Here is a 23,449-nt window from a genome sequence, read left to right as displayed (position 1 = left end):
TTGGTAGAAAAGGAAGCCCAAAGGCAGGGCAGCTGAAGGGGAAGTGCTCCACCCCAGATTGAGAAACACAATCCACTCAGTGGTGGTGTTCTAGCGGCTGTTTTGACAAAGGTAGTAAATATCTAGTGCTCTTTAGTAGCTAGAGTGGCTGTGGAGCTGCTTTCTTACACCTAGCCAGTGTGCTTCCAAACAAACACAAACACACTGGCCAGGCTAGTAGGACTGGTGGGAGCCTCAGCTCAGCCACAACTGCAGGGCCAAAATCGCTTTGCAAAGTGCAGATTAGGTCAATTTGCCTTTAAAGGTGAACTGAATCGCAGTTCTTCCCACCAAGGACTGTGTGGGTCACGTGCTCCACTCTGTTTCTGAATAACAGAATTACCCAGTGATCCTGTGTCCTTACACACACATTACAGCAGATGCAAAGCAACAGATGACTTCACTATCTAAATCTCAGGATTGTGATGCGTGGGGGGGGGGTGCAGCAAAGGGAGGGGAGGGATAAGAGAAGCAAAGGAACAAAGGATGGACAGGTTCAAATGCAGCTGACATGTACTCAGCCCTTGGTGCATTTGCAGGGTGAAGACTGCGGAGTTAAGCTAGCCCTTCACAGAAAACATTTTGAGACGAGGCTCTAAAGTGCTTCTGGGTAGATATAGAGTAAGCCGCTGTTTCACACTTCCATTTTACAGAGCAGTCCTGTACAGTCTATTCAGAAGTAGGTCCCATCCAGTTCAGTGGAGCATACAGGGTTGCGGCCTTCATTACGCTGCAAAACAGGTGTATTTTTCAACAGCAAAATTTATCTCTGCCCTCCCCTCTCCCACTTTCTGATACCATCCCTTACATCAGAGTAATGCTGCAGGTGTTGTGACAGTTTTCACTAACCTAGAGGAAAGAGAGAAACTTGCTGTGAGTCTAACGTGCTTCTGGATGAAAAGAATAGAAAGATTCTTTGGCTAAACTGGAGATACTGTGTGTGCCTCATTGTGTGGCTTTTTTCAATCCGGATAGTGAGCCTGCTGATCTTATCTGCAGTGGGAGGAAGTTGCTTTTATCTGAGAAGCGCATCTCTCCCATTCTGATAAGTCCTGCTTTAGCTGTGGAGTTATATTTATCTAGTGGGATCACTGGCTCACCAGCCACAGCAGCAGTGGGGCTGTTACTGAGGGGGGGGGGGGCGAAGATGAGCCTGGCAGGATCCTGCGGAAGGAAGACCAGCCTTAGAGTAAGCCTTGGACTCCTTGGGGAGCAAGAGGCGAATGAGCCCATCTCTGAAGGAGGGCTGGGGGAGCCCAAGTCCAAGCTGTAGCTCTCGCAACATGCCAGCTCGAACAAAGCACTTTCCCCCAGGGCCCATCCCAAGGAAAAGTTGGCGCCCTTGGCACCAAATTCCAGGTCACTGTTTAGTCCTCCATTTCTAAATTTGGTAGCTAGAAAGTGAGTTCTTTAAGAGGAACATCAGTTTCCTGCCCCTTTCCCCACAAACCATTGAACTGAGGTGCAGAGGGACAATAGCAGATTTTTTTTTCTTTTTAGAAAAAAATAAAGAATTCCCCAAGCATGCAGTATCAGGAGAGGGATGTCTATGTAAACAAAAACACACAAGGGCTATTTGAGGATGAAGTGGGACAAAGCAGGTGAAAGGAGCAAAAAAGAGAAGTTTAGTCAAAAGGATGTGATAAATGCTCCCTGTGTTTACCCTTTGCCCCCCCCCCCAATGTCTCTGGCCTTTGAGTGAGTTTCTCATTCTACAATCAGTTTTTCAGTTTTTCTCTCTGGTCTGAGGCATTTATTTATCCCAGTCTTTATTTCTGGTTGCCACATTTTTCTGCCCAGCTCTTTGCTGGCAAAAAGCAACTGTGAACCGATGGGAGGACCAGTGAGGTTGCTTGAGGAACCTGGCTCCCCTATTTTATTCATTTCTCTATTGCATAATGGGAGTCAATGATGGAGCATATTCAGTAGTCATGCTTTCAGTGCAGCTTTGTGTATACAGAAGAAGGAAGGGGAGAGTGTAAACGTACGCAATAGCAGAGCTCTTAAATAGTGCCTCTCAAGTGCTTCGCATATATCAGTAAGCCTTTGAGCAGCCCTGGCCATTATTAGGGCCCCAGCACCTTTGGGCTGCCAACTGTGGACTTCCTTCTCTGCCCACATGCCTGCCATGCAGAAAGTTAACAGGCGGGAGCTTTCTCCACCACTTAGCCCCATATCAGAAAAGCTTCAACTGCTTAATTACATGGTCGGCTCATCTACTCTTCCCCTTTCCCCGTGATTTCTTCTGTTTGAACCATCATGGACATTTGCTCCGATTCAGCCATAAATGGGGTTTTCCTGGGCGGGGGGGGGGGGAGTGGCGGGAGAAAAGAAAAACCTCTCAGACCCATGCCTAGAAGTCATGGACCAAACGGAAAGGTGGGTGAGCCCTGTGTCCAGTTGGTCCCAAAGGCCCAAGAGCAGAGCAGCCAGCCATTGGGGGGGCAGTTAAACTGTCTTGGTATTCATTTCTGGAGGGGGGGGGGGTTGAGAGACTGTCTGCTTCTGTCCCTAACCTTTACCTGCTGACTGAGTTGCGCAGTCTAGGCCCTAAGTGCATCCTCCAAGCCCTCCGCTTTTTACAGCCTGGGCGCATGGGGCTGGACATGGGCTCCCTGCAGAAATCTTGCTTGTCATCTGTGAAGGGAGGGAGGGGCTGGGCAGCAGGTGCGCTTGCAGCCCCCCCCCTTTCCTCATTTCCATCCAGTGTGACCATCCCCACAAAGCTCCTGATCATCTCAGTCTGGATAATGAATACGCTTGTTGTGGCCAGGCAGGCTGATTCCTGCAAACCGCAGGGGTTCTTTCACCCACTGGCCCCCACAACAGAAATTAAATTAAGAAATGTTAATTCATGGGGGGGGGGCAGCAGAGATTTTGTTGGCCTTGGAGCCCGTGATACCTTGAAAGGATGGAATAACAATGATAATGAGGTATTATCTGAATCTGCAACACCTTTTCTTAATTTTATCTCTATGTTGCTGGTAGATCCTATTGAAATTGGTATCCTGTCATGGGCTTTATATTAATGCTAAATGGATTTTTTTTTAATATACTTCCAACAAAATTGCTTGAGCAAAAGAAAATAAAAAAGTGTTTTGTTGTTTGCGCTTTATAACTAAACCCAGGGGGTCTTCGTACACTTATTGATCACTGCTGTAAGTGTTTTTCATATCCACTTTAACCTTGATAGTAAAAGCTGTTTAATTAATTAATTCAGCTTGTAGGCTGCGTTTCTATTGGAGAAATACTCAAAACAAATAAATATTTTTCCTCAGTTCCAGTTACGCTACACTCAAGCAAGCAAGCAAGCAAGCAAGCAAGCAACAATTAAGTACAAAGTGCAATCATATTCTCAAAGCAGCAAGTAAAACAAAGCCATCAAATTTAAAAAGTACCTGTTTTGAAGAAGCCTCCCTCATGGCAATGGAGGGGTGCCAACCTGAATGAAATATTCGGGGGGTGGCGCTGCATAACTGATCACAAAACACTCACAATATTTCAAATTTGGGAGGGTCCAGCCCCTCAAATCTTTTACTGGTGGAGGGGCAAAGAGACCTCGGCCCCTAGGAGTTGGCTCCTATGTGGCAAAGTGCCATTTCAGAGGAGACCAGCTGATCCCCATGTGTGGTTGTGGGCAAAGAGAAGGGCCTTTTCCTTGCCAGCCATGCCTCAGGGCCCAATGAAGGGCAAAACTCCTCTGAGCTTACAGCCGCTGCTATCCATGTGGAAAACTGGGTCCGGAAACACACACACACCCCAACGCCAAACTTCCGGAGGAACACTTTCTTACCCAAAACTGGTTCAGTTTTTACTGACATGTTCCTTATAAATACTTTCCACACTGATCTCTTTAAACCTCCATGCAGTAGTCCTTTTTATATCAAATATGGAGTTCTTTTTTGTATCATAATGCCATACGCTTCGTATATAATAGAAGTTGAGCACCTACAAGCCTTGAGCTCTCTTCCTAGTCTTCACTTTATTCTTTTTGGCATCTGCTTAAAACATTTATGTTTAGGCAAACCTATCCAGGCATATAGAAGTTACATATTTTATTTCTTTTTGGCTAATGTTGATTTTAATTATCTTTTAAAATAGTTTTAATGCCTTTTTTACTGTTTTCTGTTGGTAAAGTTAACATTTTATATTGTTTTTTTACATTCAAGCAGTATACACATTTGGTAAATAAAAAATTAATAATATTAATATGGAGGTAAGGGGGGAATAGGCAGCAGAACAGGCTGATTATCTGCCTCCAGGACCAACGAAGTCGCACCAAATTGCTGAGCTGAGTAGAACAATTCCAAGCATGTTTAACTAGATATAAGTCCCACTGAAGGTCCTCCACAGTAAGAATGCTTAGAACTGCGGCCTTAATTGTTTTCACTATATTTTATCCCACCTTTCTCTCAAAGATCTGGAGGCAGCTCCATGATCTTTTGTTCTCACCACAACCCTATAAAGTAGGTTAGGCAGAGAGAGAGAGAGAGCGCCAGGAAACTGTGCCTGAGCTGGGATCTGGACCCAGGTTTTATGGAGCAAGTCCATCACTCCAACCACTACACCACACTGCAATACAAAACAATTAGCAGCACTGCTCAGGAATGTATCTCATCCTCCTAAAATAGATTTCTAAAAATCATAACTGTGGAAAACTCACAATGAATCCTGTGTATATGCCTATCCCTGAAATCTATAATTTAGCAGAGGCAGGAAATGTAAGCCAGCAAGCAGGCAGATTATGGGGCTACAGTGGTTTCCACTGAGTTCCACACAGCAGACAAGCTGGAAGGTGTACAGAGGAGGGCGACAAAGATGATCCAGGGTCTGGAAATCAAGCCTGATGAGGAAAGGTTGAGGGAGCTGGGTATGTTCAGCCTGAAAAAGAGGAGACTGAAAGGAGACAGATATGATAGCCAAATTCAGACATCTAAAGGGCTGTCAACATGGAGGATGGACCTGAACCAATGGCTTCAAGTTTACAAGAAAGGAGATTCCAATGAAACGTCAGGAAGAATTTTCCGACAGGAAGAGACAGTGCAAGGTTGTGGGCTCTCCTTCCTTGGAGGTTTTTAAGCAGAGGCTGGATGGCTATCTGTCCTGGAAGCTTTAGCTGAGATTGCAGGGGGTTGGACTGCATGACCCTCAGGGTCCCTTCCAACTCTACGATTCTATGAGTCTATGAAAAGGGACATAGTTGGAGGGGGTTAAAACCTGCCTTCTGCTTCAAGCAGTACTGCCAGGAATTCCCAAAGTATATATGCCCTCCTTCTGCTCAGCATATTGTATAGCTTTTTATGTGTCTTTCATATACAGCTTGCCTCTAAAAGCTCATAGATGGCCCTTAATCAACTGGATGAAGTTATATAAGATGTTTCACTGGCTGGCTGAGTGCAATTGTTGTTTAACAAAGTGAATTTTTAAAGAAATAAACAATAATCTCCTGCTTCAAAAAATAATTGTGTGTGTTAAACATAAGTGGCTCTTTAAGTAAGGTGACTTTCTCGATTCTGTAGAAGGTCACAGGTCATCTTGTCCCCAGCCAGCACAGTCAAGACCACCGTGTGCCCCAAAGCAGAGAGCAGGTGCACCAGCAAAAGGTCCCTGCAGAACAAACAACTTCAGATGATGTAGGCCTTGAACTCCTAAGAAAAACCCAACTCTTCCTGTGTTGACTGGTGTTGCCTATGTGAAATTCATTCTTCCTCCTCTTTTTTACCGTCACAGTGCTTAGATTCTCAGATACTTGCGCATTTCCTGAGAACAGAGTGATCCACACATTTGGGGTTGTGGCTTTGCTTGGGTTGTGTTTTTCATGTTGAGGCACTGGATGGGGGAGATTACGAGATAGGGGTGAGGAGCGCTCTCGCTAGTAGCACATTTATGCAGCTGCTGCTGCTGCACCAGGTATGCAGGGAGTCCCTGTGCATATGTACTTGATGGCATGCGTAGCGCAAGAAAAAGGTGTCCTCTTGCACTGCCTCATTTTTCTGGAGCATCACATTCCGGTAAATGGAGACTTGTACTGGGTCAGTGGTTTTCGGATTTCCTTCTCTCAGGGAACCCTTTGTGTTGTTGTGCACCAGTTTATGTACTTAGAATCATAGAATCATAGAATCATAGAGTTGGAAGAGACCACAAGGGCCATCGAGTCCAACCCCCTGCCAAGCAGGAAACACCATCAGAGCACTCCTGACATATGGTTGTCAAGCCTCTGCTTAAAGACCTCCAAAGTAGGAGACTCCACCACACTCCTTGGCAGCAAATTCCACTGTCGAACAGCTCTTACTGTCAGGAAGTTCTTCCTAATGTTTAGGTGGAATCTTCTTTCTTGTAGTTTGGATCCATTGCTCCGTGTCCGCTTCTCCGGAGCAGCAGAAAACAACCTTTCTCCCTCCTCTATGTGACATCCTTTTATATATTTGAACATGGCTATCATATCACCCCTTAACCTCCTCTTCTCCAGGCTAAACATGCCCAGCTCCCTTAGCCGTTCCTCATAAGGCATCGTTTCCAGGCCTTTGACCATTTTGGTTGCCCTCCTCTGGACACGTTCCAGTTTGTCAGTGTCCTTCTTGAATTGTGGTGCCCAGAACTGGACACAGTACTCCAGGTGTGGTCTGACCAGAGCAGAATACAGTGGCACTATTACTTCCCTTGATCTAGATGCTATACTCCTATTGATGCAGCCCAGAATTGCATTGGCTTTTTTAGCTGCCGCGTCACACTGTTGGCTCATGTCAAGTTTGTGGTCAACCAAGACTCCTAGATCCTTTTCACATGTACTGCTCTCAAGCCAGGTGTCACCCATCTTGTATTTGTGCCTCTCATTTGTTTTGCCCAAGTGCAATACTTTACATTTCTCCCTGTTAAAATTCATCTTGTTTTTTTTTGCCCAGTTCTCTAATCTGTCAAGGTCGTTTTGAAGTGTGATCCTGTCCTCTGGGGTGTTAGCCACCCCTCCCAGTTTGGTGTCATCTGCAAATTTGATCAGGATGCCCTTGAGTCCATCATCCAAGTCGTTGATAAAGATGTTGAATAAGACCGGGCCCAAGACAGAACCCTGTGGCACCCCACTAGTCACTCTTTTCCAGGATGAAGAGGAACCATTGATGAGCACCCTTTGGGTTCGGTCAGCCAGCCAGTTACAAATCCACTGAGTGGTAGCATAGTCAAGACCGCATTTTACCAGCTTCTTTACAAGAATATCATGGGGCACCTTGTCAAATGCCTTGCTGAAATCAAGGTAGGCTACATCCACTGCGTTCCCTTCATCTACCAGGCTTGTAATTCTGTCAAAAAACGAGATCAGGTTAGTCTGACATGACTTATTTTTCAGAAATCCATGCTGACTATTGGTGATCACAGCATTCCTTTCTAGGTGCTCACAGACTGTTTGCTTAATGATCTGCTCCAGAATCTTCCCTGGTATTGATGTCAGACTGACTGGGCGGTAATTATTTGGGTCCTCTCTTTTCCCCTTTTTGAAAATAGGGACAACATTTGCCCTCCTCCAGTCTGCCGGGACTTCGCCTGTTCTCCAGGAATTCTCAAAGATGACTGCCAGTGGTTCTGAGATCACATCTGCCAGTTCTTTTAATACTCTTGGATGCAGTTCATCTGGCCCTGGAGACTTGAATACATCTAAACTAGCCAAATATTCTTGTACTATCTCCTTAGTTATTCTGGGCTGTGTTTCCTTTGCTGAATCATTTGCTCCAAATTCTTCAGGTCGGGCATTGTTTTCTTTATCGGAGAAGACTGAGGCAAAGAAGGCATTGAGTAGTTCAGCCCTTTCTGTGTCCCCTGTTTGCATTTCACCATCTTCTCCTCTGAGTGACCCCATTGTTTCTTTGTTCTTCCTTTTGCTACGAACATACCCATAAAAGCCTTTTTTGTTGCTTTTAACCTCTCTAGCAAGCCTGAGTTCATTTTGTGCTTTAGCTTTTCTGACTTTGTGTCTACACGTGCTGGCTATTTGTTTGAATTCCTCTTTGGTGGTTTCCCCCCTTTTCCATTTTTTGTACACATCCTTTTTTAATCTTAATTCAGTTAAAAGTTCTTTAGATAGCCACCCTGGCTTCTTTAGGCACCTTCCATGTTTCCGTCTCATTGGTATTGCCTGACGTTGTGCTTTTAGTATCTCCCTCTTAACAAACTCCCAGCCATCATGAACTCCCTTTCCTTTTAGTATTGTTGTCCATGGGATCTCACCCAGCACTTCCCTAAGTTTTATGAAGTCGGCTTTCTTAAAGTCAAGAAATTGAGTCCTAGTATGCTTGGCTACTCCTTTCCGCTGTATAGTAAACTTCAGAAGAGCATGATCACTCGCGCCTAATGATCCTTCCACTTCTACCCCACTAACCAGGTCATCAACATTGGTTAGGACCAGATCTAAAATGGCTGTTCCTCTTGTTGCTTCTCCCACTTTCTGGACAATGAAGTTGTCTGCAAGGCCAGTGAGGAATCTGTTTGACCTTATGCTCTTGGCTGAGTTTGACGTCCAACAAATATCTGGGTAATTGAAGTCCCCCATTACTACTATCTCCCTTCCTTTTGCATGCTTGGCCATCTGTTCCAGGAAGGCATCATCTATGTCCTCCGTTTGGCTTGGGGATCTATAGTAAACTCCCACAATGAGGTCTCTGTTATTCTTCTCTCCCTTAATTTTGACCCAAATGCTCTCACTTTGGCTTTGAGGATCTAAATCTTGGATCTCTTCACAGGTATACACATCCCTGACATATAACGCCACTCCTCCTCCTTTCTTGTCTGGTCTGTTTCTCTGAAATAGATTGTATCCCCCCATTATTACATTCCAATCGTGGGACTTATCCCACCAGGTTTCAGTGATGCCTATTATGTCATATTTAGTTTGCTGTACCAAGAGCTCAAGCTCATCTTGTTTATTTCCCATGCTTTGCGCATTAGTGTACAGACATTGAAGTCCATTAATCATTCCCCCGTGTCTCTTATTTAAGGATTTTTTCCTCCCACCACTAGGTCCGCGTGCTGTTTGCTCCATTTGGTCTATGACATTTGGATGATCATCTTCATTAATTGATAGACTCCTACCTTCAGGAGCACTGTCTCCCTCCCCCACATTAGTCAGTTTAAAGCCCTCCTGATGAGGTTTCTGAGATTTTTTGCAAAAACATTTCTCCCAACCGTTGTGAGATGCAGCCCATCACTTGCCAGAAGTCCATCTTCAAGAAACTGCAGTCCGTGATCTAAGAATCCAAACCGTTCCTGTTTACACCATTTGCGAAGCCAGCTGTTCACTTCCACTATTTTCCCCTCTCTCCCTGGGCCACGTCGTTCAACTGGGAGGACAGATGAGATGACAATTTGTGCATTTAGTTGCTTCAATTTCCTGCCAAGAGCCTCGTAGTCTCTTTTGATCTTCTGGAGGCTATTGCTTGCAGTGTCGTTGGTTCCCACATGAACCAAGAGGAAGGGGTATTTGTCAGTGGGTTTTATGATTCCTTGCAGTCGTTCAGTTACATCTTGGATCTTAGCCCCGGGGAGACAGCACACTTCCCGAGACATCTTGTCAGGCCCACAGATCACTGCTTCTGTTCCCCTCAGTAGGGAATCCCCTATCACCACTACACGCCTCCTCTTGGGTTTGGTCGGGGTTCTTCCGTGAGCTGTCCGTTCCAAGGTCGCCTGCACTTGCCCAGTTAAGAGCACATCTGTGTGCAGTGATGTTCCTCCTGCTCCCTGCAAGTACAGAAATGGAGCCGACCTGGTTGCCAAATAGCATTTACCTCTCCTTGGGGCCAGTTCACACAGGCATGCTCATCATTTTACACATCATAAAGCAGAATGTGTGACTCTGCCACCACAGATTCATTATTTCAGACTGACCATTCATGTACTTTTTAATGGAGACAGTTCACACACTCAGTGGTCACCATGCTGAGTAATTGCGATAGGGGATGTGCGAAGGGACCCAAACAGATCTTGGTTTTGAGTTGGGTCAGGAGACACCTGCTCTAATGGCTTGGATAGGAGGCAGATCCTGTGTTCAGATCACCTGGGTTGCATATATTATAAAAGCAGGGAGCATCTGGCTGAGGCTCCATTCAGGTTTCCTTAGTTGGCCAGCAGCTTCCTCAGCACTCCCAGCTGCAACCTCCAAAATAGCCCGTGCTTTCTTCCTCTGGGTGACTTGACAGTACTTGAGACATCTGTTACAGAGAAGTGCCTGACTGATGTTCCCTTTTTAACATTTTTTACATAGCCAGCACTAAGGAATGCATTAAAAACAAAGACCTGCCCCAAATTAAGGTGTAAAATCAACTACGGCTCCATCGAGCCTTGTATTCCTTGCTCTGAGCAGCAAGCACTTCTGCAAGGTCTTTCCCCCCAGCCCTGATCCAGAGCTGACTTCATGATTTTGAGAGAATGCTCAGCAAGAATCTACAACCCTTAGTCTTGCCACATGGAAGTTTCTTCCTGAACAAACAGGATGCTGAATGTCACAATCTCTTTGGAAAGACCTTCTCTGCTATCTGGCCCATCAGGGATGGCCACTTCATCTCCTCCTCTGTGTGTTTTGCAACCAGCACAGCAACATGTCGAGGGGTTGCTCACAGGCCACATTTTGCAAATGACTTGGCTGGGACACAGCTTGATTGGTCAGAACAGCAGGAACAACTTTGCTGATTAGCTGTGTCCTTCCAGAAACATAAGTTTTGTGGTGCCTTTCTGTTAATTTGGGAGAAACAGGCAGTAGCAGCAGAAACAGGTGAAAGGATCCTATTGCCTTATCTGAATGGACAGTTTAGAGTGGACATGGAGAGAGCAGAATCCCACCCCCTGCTTTTCCTCTTCTTTCTTGTTCCCCAGCTGCTGTTGTCAATTCAATACAGTATTTAAGGGTGTTCCAGACAGGAACTTCTTGCATTTGGTGGGGGTGTGTGTCATATTTGTGGCGATGTTTTGGTGGGTGTCCTCTATCACCACACCCCCTAGTTCTATTTTCTCCTCACCTGAACACAACCAGTCATTTTGTCTCTGGCAGCCCAAACTATGCAGGTGTGCCTATATCCACCTCCGGATTTCAACAACCTGGTTCTCAGAGTTCTTGCTGTTGAGTCACTTCTTTTTGGGAGTGGGGAGTGGCAGCGTTGATAGTCGAGAAGTTAAAAAAATGATATAGAGGTCTCATGGAAAAGTGGGGTTTTTTCAGTGTGAAAGTGTTCTGCCATCCACCCTTTTTATTCCTGGGTTTGCTTGAGGCACATGAAGGGGAAACCATTGATCCTGAGGAAGGGGACACTCACATCCAGTGGCGTAGCGTGGGTTGTCAGCAACCGGGGCAAGGCAAGTAATTTGCGCCCCCTAACCTGTGGATTTGCGCCCCCTAACCCTAACCCCCAGATATTGCGCCCGGTGCGGCCGGCCCCCCCTGCACCCCCATGCTACGCCACTGCTCACATCCCTTGCAGCTGCCTCTTCATGTTGTCCTGCCATGTGAGCGGCAGATTGTGTGGCATTTCTGGTTTGTGCTGGAAACTCTGAGGTGTTGCCCTGACTAGAGCTTCCATTTCCCTTCCTGCAAACAAGGAGAAGGAAAATTATGGCTGCTTTGGAATCGGATAAGGGGGAATGCCACCGCTTCCGCTTGGGTGAAATTGAGACGCGTGGAGATGAAATGGACAGTCTTGGGGGGCGCCTCGGAAATTGAGAAGTGCACATAGTGGCAGCACCCTGACACTGCCAGAGTCCCTTCCCAAGAAGCCACTTGCTTCTTTGTCAGGGAGGCTGATCCGTGCAAGGAGGGAACGGCCAGCTGCAGCCCCAGCAGCTCCTTGCAAGCCAGAACACTCCACCCCATTTCCCCCTTCTCCTTTTGCGCTGCTGGTCAGGACTCAAGGGCTTGGCTGCCCATTCTCTCCCCATCCCCGTCCCCGCCTTGCTGTAAATCAGGGAGAGGAATGGGCTTGATCCTGCAGGAGAGCAAAAACTCGCCTCAGCAGAAGTGACAGCTATAATTAGATCTGTGCTGCTCATGCACACTTCCGGGGGGAGGGGGAATGAAAAGGTGTGGTGTGCACAAGTGCAAAAATATCCCCCACCCAGAAAAAGGGAAAAAATAAAAAGCCCCCCACCTCTTGCAAAGCATGAAAACTAAGGTGTGGTAATAACTAAGCTCTTGCAATGTTTGCTCTTGTGCACTTGCAGTGAATTTCCCTCTTTCTTTTTTTTTTATGAAGTGTCAATGCACAGACACAGAAAGGCCTGCCCAGAATGGAAAAAGATTGTGGAGGGCAGAGGAGAAGCGCTTGTCGGGAGGGACAAAAAGCACACTGGGGGTGTTTTCCATCAAGCTTGGCCCACTTTTGGGGATGGGCAAGAGGATGAATAGCAATGAATGCGGTGACTGGGGGGGGAGGGAGCGTGTGAACCTTTGTTTGCAAATTGTGCAAACAGAAAAATGGATCTGAATGGGTCCATTTGTGAGATAATGCACATTCTTTATTATTATTATTTATTAAATTTGTATATGGCCTTTCATCCAAAGATCAGAGGGCTGTTCACAGTAGAAAATTGCAAAATGAAAACACAACCTGCTTCTCACAGATACGTTTCAAAGGACATTAATCAGCCAAAGGCCTAGTTGAAGGGGAACCTTTTTGCCTGGTGCCTAAAGGTATATAATGAAGGTGCCAAGTGAGCCTCCCAGGGAGGGCATTCAACAAGTGGGGAGCCATCTCAGAAGAAGCCCCTTCTCATGGGGCCACCCTCTGGACCTTGCAGAAGGAGACACATGAAGAAGCATAGGAGCAAATTCCTAGGATACCCCCCTGAAATATTTGAGTTGATGGGCATTCCCATTCCAATGGTGCGTGTGCACTGTGTCATGTGATCGATTATGCAGGGTGGAGCTTACCTGGGCCCCCACCATATTTTATTCAAGTTGTCCTAACCCTAAGAGCTGTTTGACAGTGGAATTTGCTGCCAAGGAGTGTGGAGGAGTCTCCTACTTTGGAGGTCTTTAAGCAGAGGCTTGACAACCATATGTCAGGAGTGCTCTGATGGTGTTTCCTGCTTGGCAGGGGGTTGGACTCGATGGCCCTTGTGGTCTCTTCCAACTCTATGATTCTATGGCACCCCTGTGAAGAAGGAGCTCAGATATTGAACCTTATTATCCTCAGATAATGATCTGGGTCAGTTGACCTGGAAGCCCCCTCTGTCTTTTAGAACAGCTCATTACAAAAGTTAACCAGTCCTCATTTGGTCAACAGTTTTTAAACTGTTCCTTGGATCTTCCCTGGAGTTTCTTGAACAATGACCAGGGCTTCCTCTAGGGTAAGGTGAAGGTAAAGGGACCCCTGACCATTAGGTCCAATCACAGACGACTCTGGGGTTGCGGCGCTCATCTTGCTTTACTGGCGGAGGGAGCTGACATTTGCCCACAGACAGTTTTTCTGGGTCATGTGGCCAGCATGTCTAAGCCGCTTCTGGCGAACCAGAGCAGCACACAAATGCCGTTTACCTTCCCGCCAGAGCGGTACCTATTTATATATAAATACAATATATATATTGTATGTTATTTTCATACCAGATGCATTTCTATGCACACTTTCCCCTAGTAGATGCATTTTGTACACATTGCTTGGCTGGAGAACTGTGCTGCAAAATTTTGGAGAAGTCCCCATTTTGACAGATGGCCATGTTTCAGTTCAGGAAAGTGTGAATTAGGTAGGTTCGTCTTCAAATGTGGACGGACTCGAGTTTCTCCCCTTGTCCAGCTGGTGTTTTACAGCATGTAAGTCATTAAAGCAGAGCATGGGAAACTGCTTCAGTGCAAAGGAGGCCAGTTTTCTCCTGGCTTGGTGGTTGTTTTGCTTCTCGGCTGAGCCACCCAGCGCCATTCCCGGCGTGGCTTCCCTTTCTGTCACTTCTCCATAACTCTTCACATTTCAGTTGGGCTCTTGGTTGCCTTCTGCTTCCTCTTTTTCCTGCATTCCTATATTTCATTATTTGCAGCTTCTTCCTCTTCAAGAGTTTTTTCAACAATGTGAGGAGGATGTGGAAACCCAGTTACATTATGAGCAGCAAATTGAGAAACTAACAACACAATCCTAACCATGCCTACTTGGAAGTAAGTTCTGTTGAATTCAGTGGGGCTTACTCTCAGGTAAGTGGGGTTGCAACCTAAGACTACTTACACACTGTTGCTATTTTGCGAGTGGGATATACTGACAAATTTAGGTTGCACAAGTACAGTAGTGAATTTGGTGTTCTTGTGCAACAAACCCACAGAAGAGTTTTGTGCAGGAGGATTTTGTGCAAAGAAAACAGAGTACAAAAATCACATTGATATAAATCCACAGCAGATACAGACGTGTGGACCTGGAGTTTCCAGTTCCCTGGTGTTTCCAGACCCAAGAAAAGGACTCAAGAGATGAGATAGATTCTCCCAATCATCAGCTGGGGTTTCGTGCTTAGATATTTTCAGCTTGAACACTTACACTTCACTCATTGCCCCCTGCACAACATTTAAGCCAACAGGAGCAAAGGAATACAGACACCTGAAGGCCCAAGGAGATGATTCCCTCCAAATCCCAAAACCCATCCTTCTTGCTGTAGGTCATTTCTACAGACCTGCAGGATTGATTGAAAACATGTTGGTGCCTGATGTGCTTGGGCATGAGCAGATCCACTAGCTTAAGGGATTCTAGCCTGCTGCTTAAATCAGAGGGCTTTCCAGAGGCGATCCCCCCCCCCCCGCAACCCTTTCTAAAAGTGCAGTATTTCAAAGAGCTAAGGCTCTCTGAGCCAGCAGGCTCGCAAGGAAGCTCTGTCACTCCTTGTGGTGAGCTTAGAGTGCATAATAATTTTGCTAGCCATTGTGGATACAAAGTGGACACCTGCAGAAAACAGCAGAAGAAAGTTCTGGGAAGTGGAGAGCTGTGGATCAGCCTTCCTCCCAGCCCACAACTCCTTAGTGGAAGCCACCCAGCCTGAGATCTGTGGGGGTTAGCATGGCAGGGATGAGGAAAGAAAGCAAATGCCCAGAACTGATGCATTTGTGGATTAAGCTAGAGAGGAACAGGAGCTGGAGGTTTCCTGTTAAGCCAGACAGGGGGAAGCTGCGATGTGCTGTTTCAGCTGAACTGCCCCAGTTCCCTAGGGAACTCAGAGTTCTTCACCTTTCACCCCAGAGCAGCTTTTCTGGCTGTTTCACTCTGCAGTCTGCGGCCTTCTGGAAATATGCAGATTTGCAGCACTAATTTACATTGGAGATAAATCAGGACCCAGCTCAACAAAATGGTCAGACGTTAACTATCCATGGGAAAGCCCAAGTGCTGAATCTTTCTGACATCCTTGCAAAGATGGGTTTCCTCTGCCCTCAGCATTCTTCTTGAATTCCCGCAATGCTTCCATCCAGAGGAGTCGCTGGTTCAACCACAGCCTTCCTTCCCCAAGCTGAGACCGGTTGATAAAACCAAAGGAGGAGCATTGTGGGAGGCGCCACAGTTTGGTCAGCCAGCGCCATTACATTTGATGGATCCATCTATTCCTGTAGATAAGGATGTGCAGACCAAACTGGGCTTACTTGTGGTTTCTAGTGCATTTATCATGAGAACCCTTAGATCAGGGACAGGAAATATGTGGCCCACCTGAAGTTGGTCAGCTACAGTTCGTGTCTCCCCTGATCACTGATAAGCTCACAGGAGCTAATAGGAATCTGATTCCAACAATATTTGGTGAGCCACGAGTTCCCCATCAATTGGAACCATGTGAAAAACTGTGGCTCAGGAGAACTGATGTAGAATTAAGGAATGACAAGGTCTTTGGGTATATACTTGGCCTGGAGATTTGTTTTCAGTACTGAAAACAGTTTTGTTTTTTGTTTTTGTCCTTTTATGCAGAAATCAACTCATTTCCCCCCATAATTTTTTTTTTTTTGGGGGGTGTATTTTTGTTGTTACTGGTAAAGAACAGAGTGTCAGAAATCCTTGTTGCTCTACCGCATATCACCTAGAAATCTACTGATAAATCTTAGTCACATCTAAGCTACCAGATGCAAGCCTACTGACAGAACAAGGTTGGGATGGCTACAGTCATTGCAGTGCAGAATCACAGAATTGTAGAGTTGGAAGGGACCCCAAGTGTCATCTAGTCCAACCCTCTGGAATGTAAGTGTCAGAACTAAAGCATCCATGGCACATGGTCATTTTCATGAATATAAGCCTTAGCAATTGTTTAAGCTTCTTGCCAGAATTGTGGGTTGTTGTTGTTTTAATGCACTTCCCTTTTTTTCATTTGTGCAAATGACATATCCATTTGTTTTGTGTGTTTCATCTAATGAAACTGTACCAATGATGAGAGTTTATCAACTCTACAGACTTTAAGGAGTTCCCAAGAGAACTCTGGATATACAGTATCGGGGTGAGGGGCCTCTAAGAGAATTCTTAGCACCCTTGCCAAAGGGCAATTCTCTAGAGCCTTTGGTAGATGGTGTGACAGTTAAACTGGTTCAAGTTCCATTGAATTGAATGGGAGCTACACTGGACCCTGACATTGCTCTTGCCTAACTCCTGCTCATTTCAGCGAGGCTCTTCACTGAAAACTTCCTGATGAGTTGTGACTATGTTTGCTTGCCTGCATTGTTTTCCAAGGGAATTCAAAATGCTTCCTCTGAAGTTATCACTAACTTACTTCAGAGAGTTAAGCTGCTGCAGGATTGAAATTGTAGCTATAGATCTGTTCAAAATAGTTAAATACAGCCAAATAAATAAAAGGCCTGTTTGCCACATGTTTGCCATTCTAATTCTGAGTATATATGGAGAAAGGAAACACCAGCCTCTGGCTTGGGTGGAGCTCTCATTTCCCTGGTTGTTCAGCAGAAGATAACGTATCTGTGGTAGGCTTCTTTGCAGAAATCATTAATATCTACTTGGAGGAAACACTCCAGAGTCAGGGAAGGAATTAATGTACCAAACCGGTTGTCTAGATCTTTAATCGGTGAGAAAAATTCAGTATTTTCTGGAAAGATTAAGCAGAATTTGCTGTTATCCCTCATAACAAACTCCTTGCCTATGCACTAGGAGTCTTGTGGCATTTCTGCTTCACAGACTTAAACTGACTTAAGCTACAGTCCTGTATGCACTTACCTGGGAACAAACACCATTTAACTCAGTGTGACTTTCTTCTGAATATACGTGTGTAGTTTTACACTTCTGTTGATAGTCTTTAATCCCCCATGTTTTTCTGGGAAGTGTACTGCAGTTCTTTTCAGGGAGCAAAGGCGAGGATGGACTGAGCTAGGGCTCTAGCAGACCATTTTCAGCACTCATGCCAAACTGCAGCTCCCACAATTTGGGTGTGTGTGACAGTTAAACTAGCATACAATTGATGTAAGTTCACAATGTAGATACACTCCCAGGCATTGGCCTAAGGGCAGTTGTAGCCAATGTAGTGCCCTTTTGATCTTTTGGACTACGGTTCCAAGTATCCCTGAGGATTGGCCATCCTGCCTGGGGCTGAGGAAGCTGGAATTCAACAGACATATGAAGAACACCATATTGGCCATATTCTCTAGTGTTTCCAGCTTATACCTCCAGCCAACTTGCTGGTTCTACCTACTGAGTGATGGTTATTAAATGGGCTTGTGTACTGCATATGCATGCTGAAGACACAAATCCCTTTGCTTCAAAAACACTTCATTTCCAAGTGCAAGTCTTGGTCTGTGTCTAGACTGTCTCCCACCCTGAAATCTGAAATGGTGTTCCTGGTGCAACTGTATATTAGATGCCAGGGGTTTCTTAGATTCCAAGGGCTTACTTCTGTGCTGTAATTCCTTTCTGTATTTTATCTCTGTGGTCGTGGTGCTTGTCTTTTTCTTGGAAGCAATGTCCTTTATGGTTCTTTGACATGTTGCTGACCGCCTTACAACCCAGCATCCTCTTTGCCTTCTTTATTGCAGCTGCATATAGGGCTGAAGTCTTTAGGGATTTTCACAGCATCATCCCCAAATCCTTTTCCCGTAAGTATACTGTGCATGTGTTCTCAGTGTATTACCAAGTTTCTCCATCTTGCACGTTATTTCTGTCACCCCTGTGTTTCCATTTGTCTGTGTTTTGCTGTACTTGAACAGCCTTGCATTTATTTCACTTCCTATTTTTCTTTCTGCAGCTTGCAAATCTTTTTTAGTGCTACAGATAGATTCATCTGTTTAGAGAGGGCACTTACGCGATGACTGGCTAGAAAGTGTTATATCCTTACTGGTATAAACTCTTGGAATCATGTTCACAAGGTGGCTAAAGTCCAACACTCCCCCCCCAAAAAAAAATGATTCTGAGAATTGAGTGCTTAATTCTGCGGCTTAACTGTGATTGGATTGGGCCCTAATTATCCAAACAAACGATTTCATAGGTTAATCCCTTGCTTTTTATTTTGCTGACAGATTTCTGCTGTTGTCATAATTGTCAACACTGATTTGGATTTTATAATAAATTATTTAACTATCAACCAGTCACCTCTGTTTGCTTGTTGACACTCTCGAAGAAATCAAAAACCCTTACAGAAGCCATGATTTAGCATGACCTGGTTGGCATTCAGTTGAGTTTTCCTCGGAATAGACCTATTGAAAACTCAGCTGAATACCATCCTCTGTTTTTAACAATGCTTTCCATGATTTCCCTTGGAATGGATGTTGAACCAAAAATTCCATCACCAAGCTCTTCTTGGGCAGAAGAAATAATTGTATGCAGCCAACTGGCAACTTGCGCACAGTTAACTAGTGTGATTGCAGCTTTACACGCTTGGGAGCTGGCCAGCTGAAATCACACGTGGAAGGCCAGGGCACATAAAGAGCTTTTAAGCCCTCCAGCTTCCTTAATGGGCTCTGGGAAGCTCTTTTTGGAACTCTGGGAGGTTCCCTAGAGACCTTGTGGGCGCCTCTTGGGGGGGGGGCAAGGCCTGCTTGGCGTGCTGGGTTCAGAAAGGTGAGCGTGGTCATGCGGCAAGATTGTTCTGACTAGACACAATTTTGTCTTTACGTGCAATCCCCCGGAACATAACCCCCACTCTAGTTGTGAGCCAATTGTAGTTAATTTTAAGACCACTGCCTACTCAGGTCTCTGTATGTGTACATAACATACTCCAGTGAAAGAGGTGCAAAATACTAGCCTGGTCTTCCTTATGAGTAAAGAGATGAATGGTTCTCTAATTGAATACAGGCAGAGAAGTACATTAGCATTAATTTCAACCTGAGGGCGCTAAAGGCAAATAATAATAATAATAATAATAATAATAATAATAATAATAATAATACCAACAACAAGAATACACTATTAATGAAATAAAAAATATTAGATAACACTGGAAGAATCCTGATAGTTCTTGCAAATGTTTTCAGATTGGGCAGGACAATGCTGGTTCTTCAGGAGGACTTACTGCTGAGTAGACGTGGTTAGGATTGTGCTGTAACTCTCTACCTGCCACATACATTAACTAGACAGGAGTTATTCGCTGTGCTGAATAGTGGGACTATATTTGCAAACGCTTGAGGCTGCAGTCCTAATCCCACTTACATGGGAGTAAGCCCCACTGAATTTGATGGAAGTTACCTCTGAGTAGTAGTTCTGTGTAGGATCCCAGCCTCTGTCCCAGGCTTGCTTTTGAGACTAAGGCTGCAATGTTATACCCACTCGCCTGCGAATAATAGGATTTACCTTTCTGTAGATAAGGTTAGGATTCAGGCAGATTGAGGCTTCCCCCACCCCATAGAGCCCCTGAGGGGTGAGCCAAACCTGCCTCTAGAGCCAATGTGGAAGGAAAACATGACAGAAATATTTATGTAAAGACCTGCCACTGAAAAACCCAGAAACCGAACTGTAGTTGATTACGCAAAATGCAAAGAGCAACATACTGGTTGAAAGCCTTTTATGTAATGAATACACTTTGGACGGAAATGGACAAGGTGTTACACCCCTGCTAAACATGCAGGAATCCTCTTGACTCTGGTGTTACCTTTCTTGATCTGCGGTAACATGCCGGTTGATTTTGTGGTTTTAAACAACCCCCAAGCATTTGGGAGACTTTCTTGACTTTTCCTTCCAGCTTCCTTTTCCCCAATCCCATCATTTTTGGGCAGTTTCCTATTTTGAAGTAAAATGTGACCATATTGGTTTTGGGGTTGTTGTTGTTTTGCCAAATGTATATTTACATATATATCGGATTTGATAGCACTATGGTTCGTGTTCGCAAGTGGGAACCATTTAAGATTCAGACCAGGGTTGCTGCCTTTTCTGGTTGGTTCCATGAACAACTGTTCTAGGGCACATTTAGGGTACCTAGAAATTTCACTCCTTTGCTTTGACCAGAACAGTCTCTTTGAAGGTAATTGAAGTCTCCTGTCACGGCAGAATTTCTTCTTTTGGGTGCCTCCTTGATTTCATGCTGCATCTCAAGGTCACCCTAAACATTTTGACCAGGCTCTTGGGGCCTTCTATCGTTGAAAGGGTCTGCCCTGTTACAAATTTCTAGCTTGATGTCCTCTTGGATGTACAGTGGTACCTTGGTTTGCAACCGTTTTGGATTACAACCACGTCAAACTCTGAAGTGTGTATCCCTTTTTTGGATTACAACCAATTTGTTTGTTGGAGGCCTCATTGGCGAAAGTGCGCCTTGGGTTACAACCTGTTTCGGTTTACAACCGGACCTTCGGAATGGATTATGGTTGTAAACCAAGGTATCACTGTACAAAGCAGCAACACCTCCAGTACACCCAGTACATGGAAAACAAGCATGTCAGGAAGAATAGTGAGGAAGCTGCCTTGGTCATCAAAAGTTGAGAGGTGCCGAGTGCACAGAGCTGTTTGTGGCATGGGACCAGTAAAGGTAAACTGCTGGCCTTGTTGGCTTCGGTACGTGGAATAGGTTGGCGGTGGGGACACCATTCATAAGCATGCCTCAGTCCACTTCAACATTCATATGCACTTTCATCTGGTGTTTTCCATTCTGCTGCAACTGGTTTACGGTATTTTGTACAAATATTTCTTCCATTTTGTCACCTGCTTATGTAGAAACATATATTGTATAGTGATACACAGGCACATCTCCAGTTACAGATAGGTAGCCGTGTTGGTCTGCCATAGTCAAAATAAAAAAAATCCTTCCAGTAGCACCTTAAAGACCAACTAAGTTAGTTCTTGGTATGAGCTTTCGTGTGCATGCACACGAAAGCTCATACCAGGCACATCTCCGTCATCAACAACAGATAAACAGATATTTACAAATTGTTTACCTTCCTGGTAGGTGCGCTGGCTTGCCCCCACGATTGACGGGCTCACACCACATGTCGCAACATGCTGACGTATCATGTGCATGCATTGCAGCTTGCACGCATGACATGAATATGTGGTGTGGCATGCACATGTCGCCATGGGATATTGAGGGACCCGGGGGCCTCCTTGAAAATTGGAGGGCCCAAGGCCCCTTGCCGCCCTGCCCCCAGCTGGCACTGCTGCTTCCTTGTGTATTCCCTTTCAAAGTTACTCAGTTTCCAGGGGAGTCCCCTGATAGTCCTTTGCAGCCAAACAACAAAGCATCTTGTGGCACCTTAAAGGCAAAATTAATGAATTGGCTAATGACCCATCCCAAAGCCATCTATGGCTGCAATTCTAACAGTGTCTACTCAGAAGTAAGTCCCTGAGTACTAACTTCTAAATTTAGTTGGGCTTACCCCTAGGTAAGCGAGGCTAGGATTGCAGCCTCACTGTCTTGATTTTGCAGTTCAGCATAAACTTCATCCTGTCATGTTTCCCTCACTCAGGCCTTGGGAAGGGCAATTCAGGGCCCTGCTGATATTCTGTTCTTCCTGTCCCGGATTGTCTCAATTTGTAGTCACACATTTTGTAGTCACACGATACCACTTACCTAAGTCCTTTTTGTTGTGCTTCATTTTATTTGACTAGAGCAAATTTAATTCAGAAAATGGTTGTGTGTGTGAATCTGTTGAAGCATAATGCTGAAGCTATTATATGTTTTAAAACATATCCATAGTATAGAAGGTTTAGTGTTTGGCAGCTTGAAATCTACAGATTTTAACTGAGATGCACAGATAAAGTCAACAGGTAACAAAAGAGACCACTTCTTTTCATACAAAAAGAACAACAATGGAACAAAATAATAATAATAAAAGCATTGGGTGTTTTTAAAATTCACATTAGGAAGTGATTAGGAAGGCTACAGTCATAATAATCCCACTAACCTTGTAGTGGGATCCACTTCCACATAGGCTTGGCTAGGACTGCAGACAACAACTTAGATGCGCACTGAATCAGCAAAGTACTTCAGGAAAAAGACAACCAATGAAGCCCCTGGGAGAACAGCAGCAATGATGCATTGATGAATATGTGAACGATTGCTTTGCATTTTACATGTCTATTTACAGTACATATAATGTGTGTGTGTTTGTTTTTTTAAATTGTAAGTTGAGTCCGTGTCATGATGGGGCTAGAGGATAGAGGGAATGAAATCCACTTGGTAATCCACTTTCAACAGATTATTCCAGCATCCCTAGCATGAGCTGAACCATGTATATGGTTTCGTTCTTTCTTCAAAGTACAAATCCGTTCCCCTAAGCCAGGGCTGTACAATTTGTGGCCCATCAAGTTGGATTTAGCTCATCAGTCTCTGAGGGGCATTTTGCTGCCCATCTGGCAACTGGTCCTGATGTCCACACACCTTTCTAGAGAAGCAATACTGGCTATGCATTAAGGGCCCTGCTAGTGCTAATATTGGGACTTAAGGCATAATGATATGAAACTTTAAGGTATCCATGTAATCGTAATTGTCTAATACTTCACATGCGCTTGAAATAATTATTTGCACACATAGAAATGTAAGTGCCATAGAAGTGTTTCATGAATCCTGCTGAGAAATGCTTTCCTTTGTGTGTTTACTGTTTTTTGCCACAATGTTTTTTATTCCTTAAATTTATTTATTTTTAAAAGCACTGAGTGGCATCCCTCTATTATTTCTTTCAGCCAGTAATATTAAAATAGAGGCACAGAGTGATGAAGAGAATGGGCGTGCCTGTGAAATGAATGGGGAAGAATGTGCGGAGGATTTACGAATGCTTGATGCCTCTGGAGAGAAAATGAATGGCTCACACAATGGCAGCAAAGCCATGTCAGGAGTTGGAGGCATTCGACTCCCTAACGGAAAGCTAAAGTGTGATGTCTGTGGGATAATTTGCATCGGTCCCAATGTTCTTATGGTTCACAAGAGGAGCCACACTGGTAAGGCCTAGAACAGTTCTTTCCCCCCCATTTAGCCACACCAGTAGGAAGAGATTTGTTTATGTGAGTCTGGAGAACATATTCTTTCTTGCATGCTACATAGAACCTCTTGAGTTTTTATGGTTTCATCAAACATA

At 44.9% G+C, this 23,449-nt stretch overlaps 1 protein-coding gene across 8 annotated transcripts in view; it reads left to right on the top strand.

Annotated features, from left to right (window-relative positions):
* IKZF1 (IKAROS family zinc finger 1) overlaps positions 1 to 23,449 on the top strand; it is an 80,952-nt gene that overhangs the window by 31,891 nt on the left and 25,612 nt on the right. For 4 of the 8 annotated variants that reach the window (XM_082194943.1, XM_082194944.1, XM_082194945.1 and 1 more), the window contains exon 4: positions 23,058 to 23,312. The exons of the other annotated variants lie outside the window; for them this stretch is intronic. In XM_082194943.1, the coding sequence (XP_082051069.1) occupies positions 23,058 to 23,312 (255 nt within the window). The remainder of the gene's footprint in view (positions 1 to 23,057; positions 23,313 to 23,449) is intronic. 8 annotated transcript variants of the gene reach the window in all.

The sequence above is a fragment of the Podarcis vaucheri genome, assembly GCF_965113315.1.
Source record: "Podarcis vaucheri genome assembly, chromosome: 13".
NCBI lineage: Eukaryota > Metazoa > Chordata > Lepidosauria > Squamata > Lacertidae > Podarcis > Podarcis vaucheri.
Note: the sequence above shows the minus strand (reverse complement) of the source record. Positions and strands in the feature narration are given on the sequence as shown.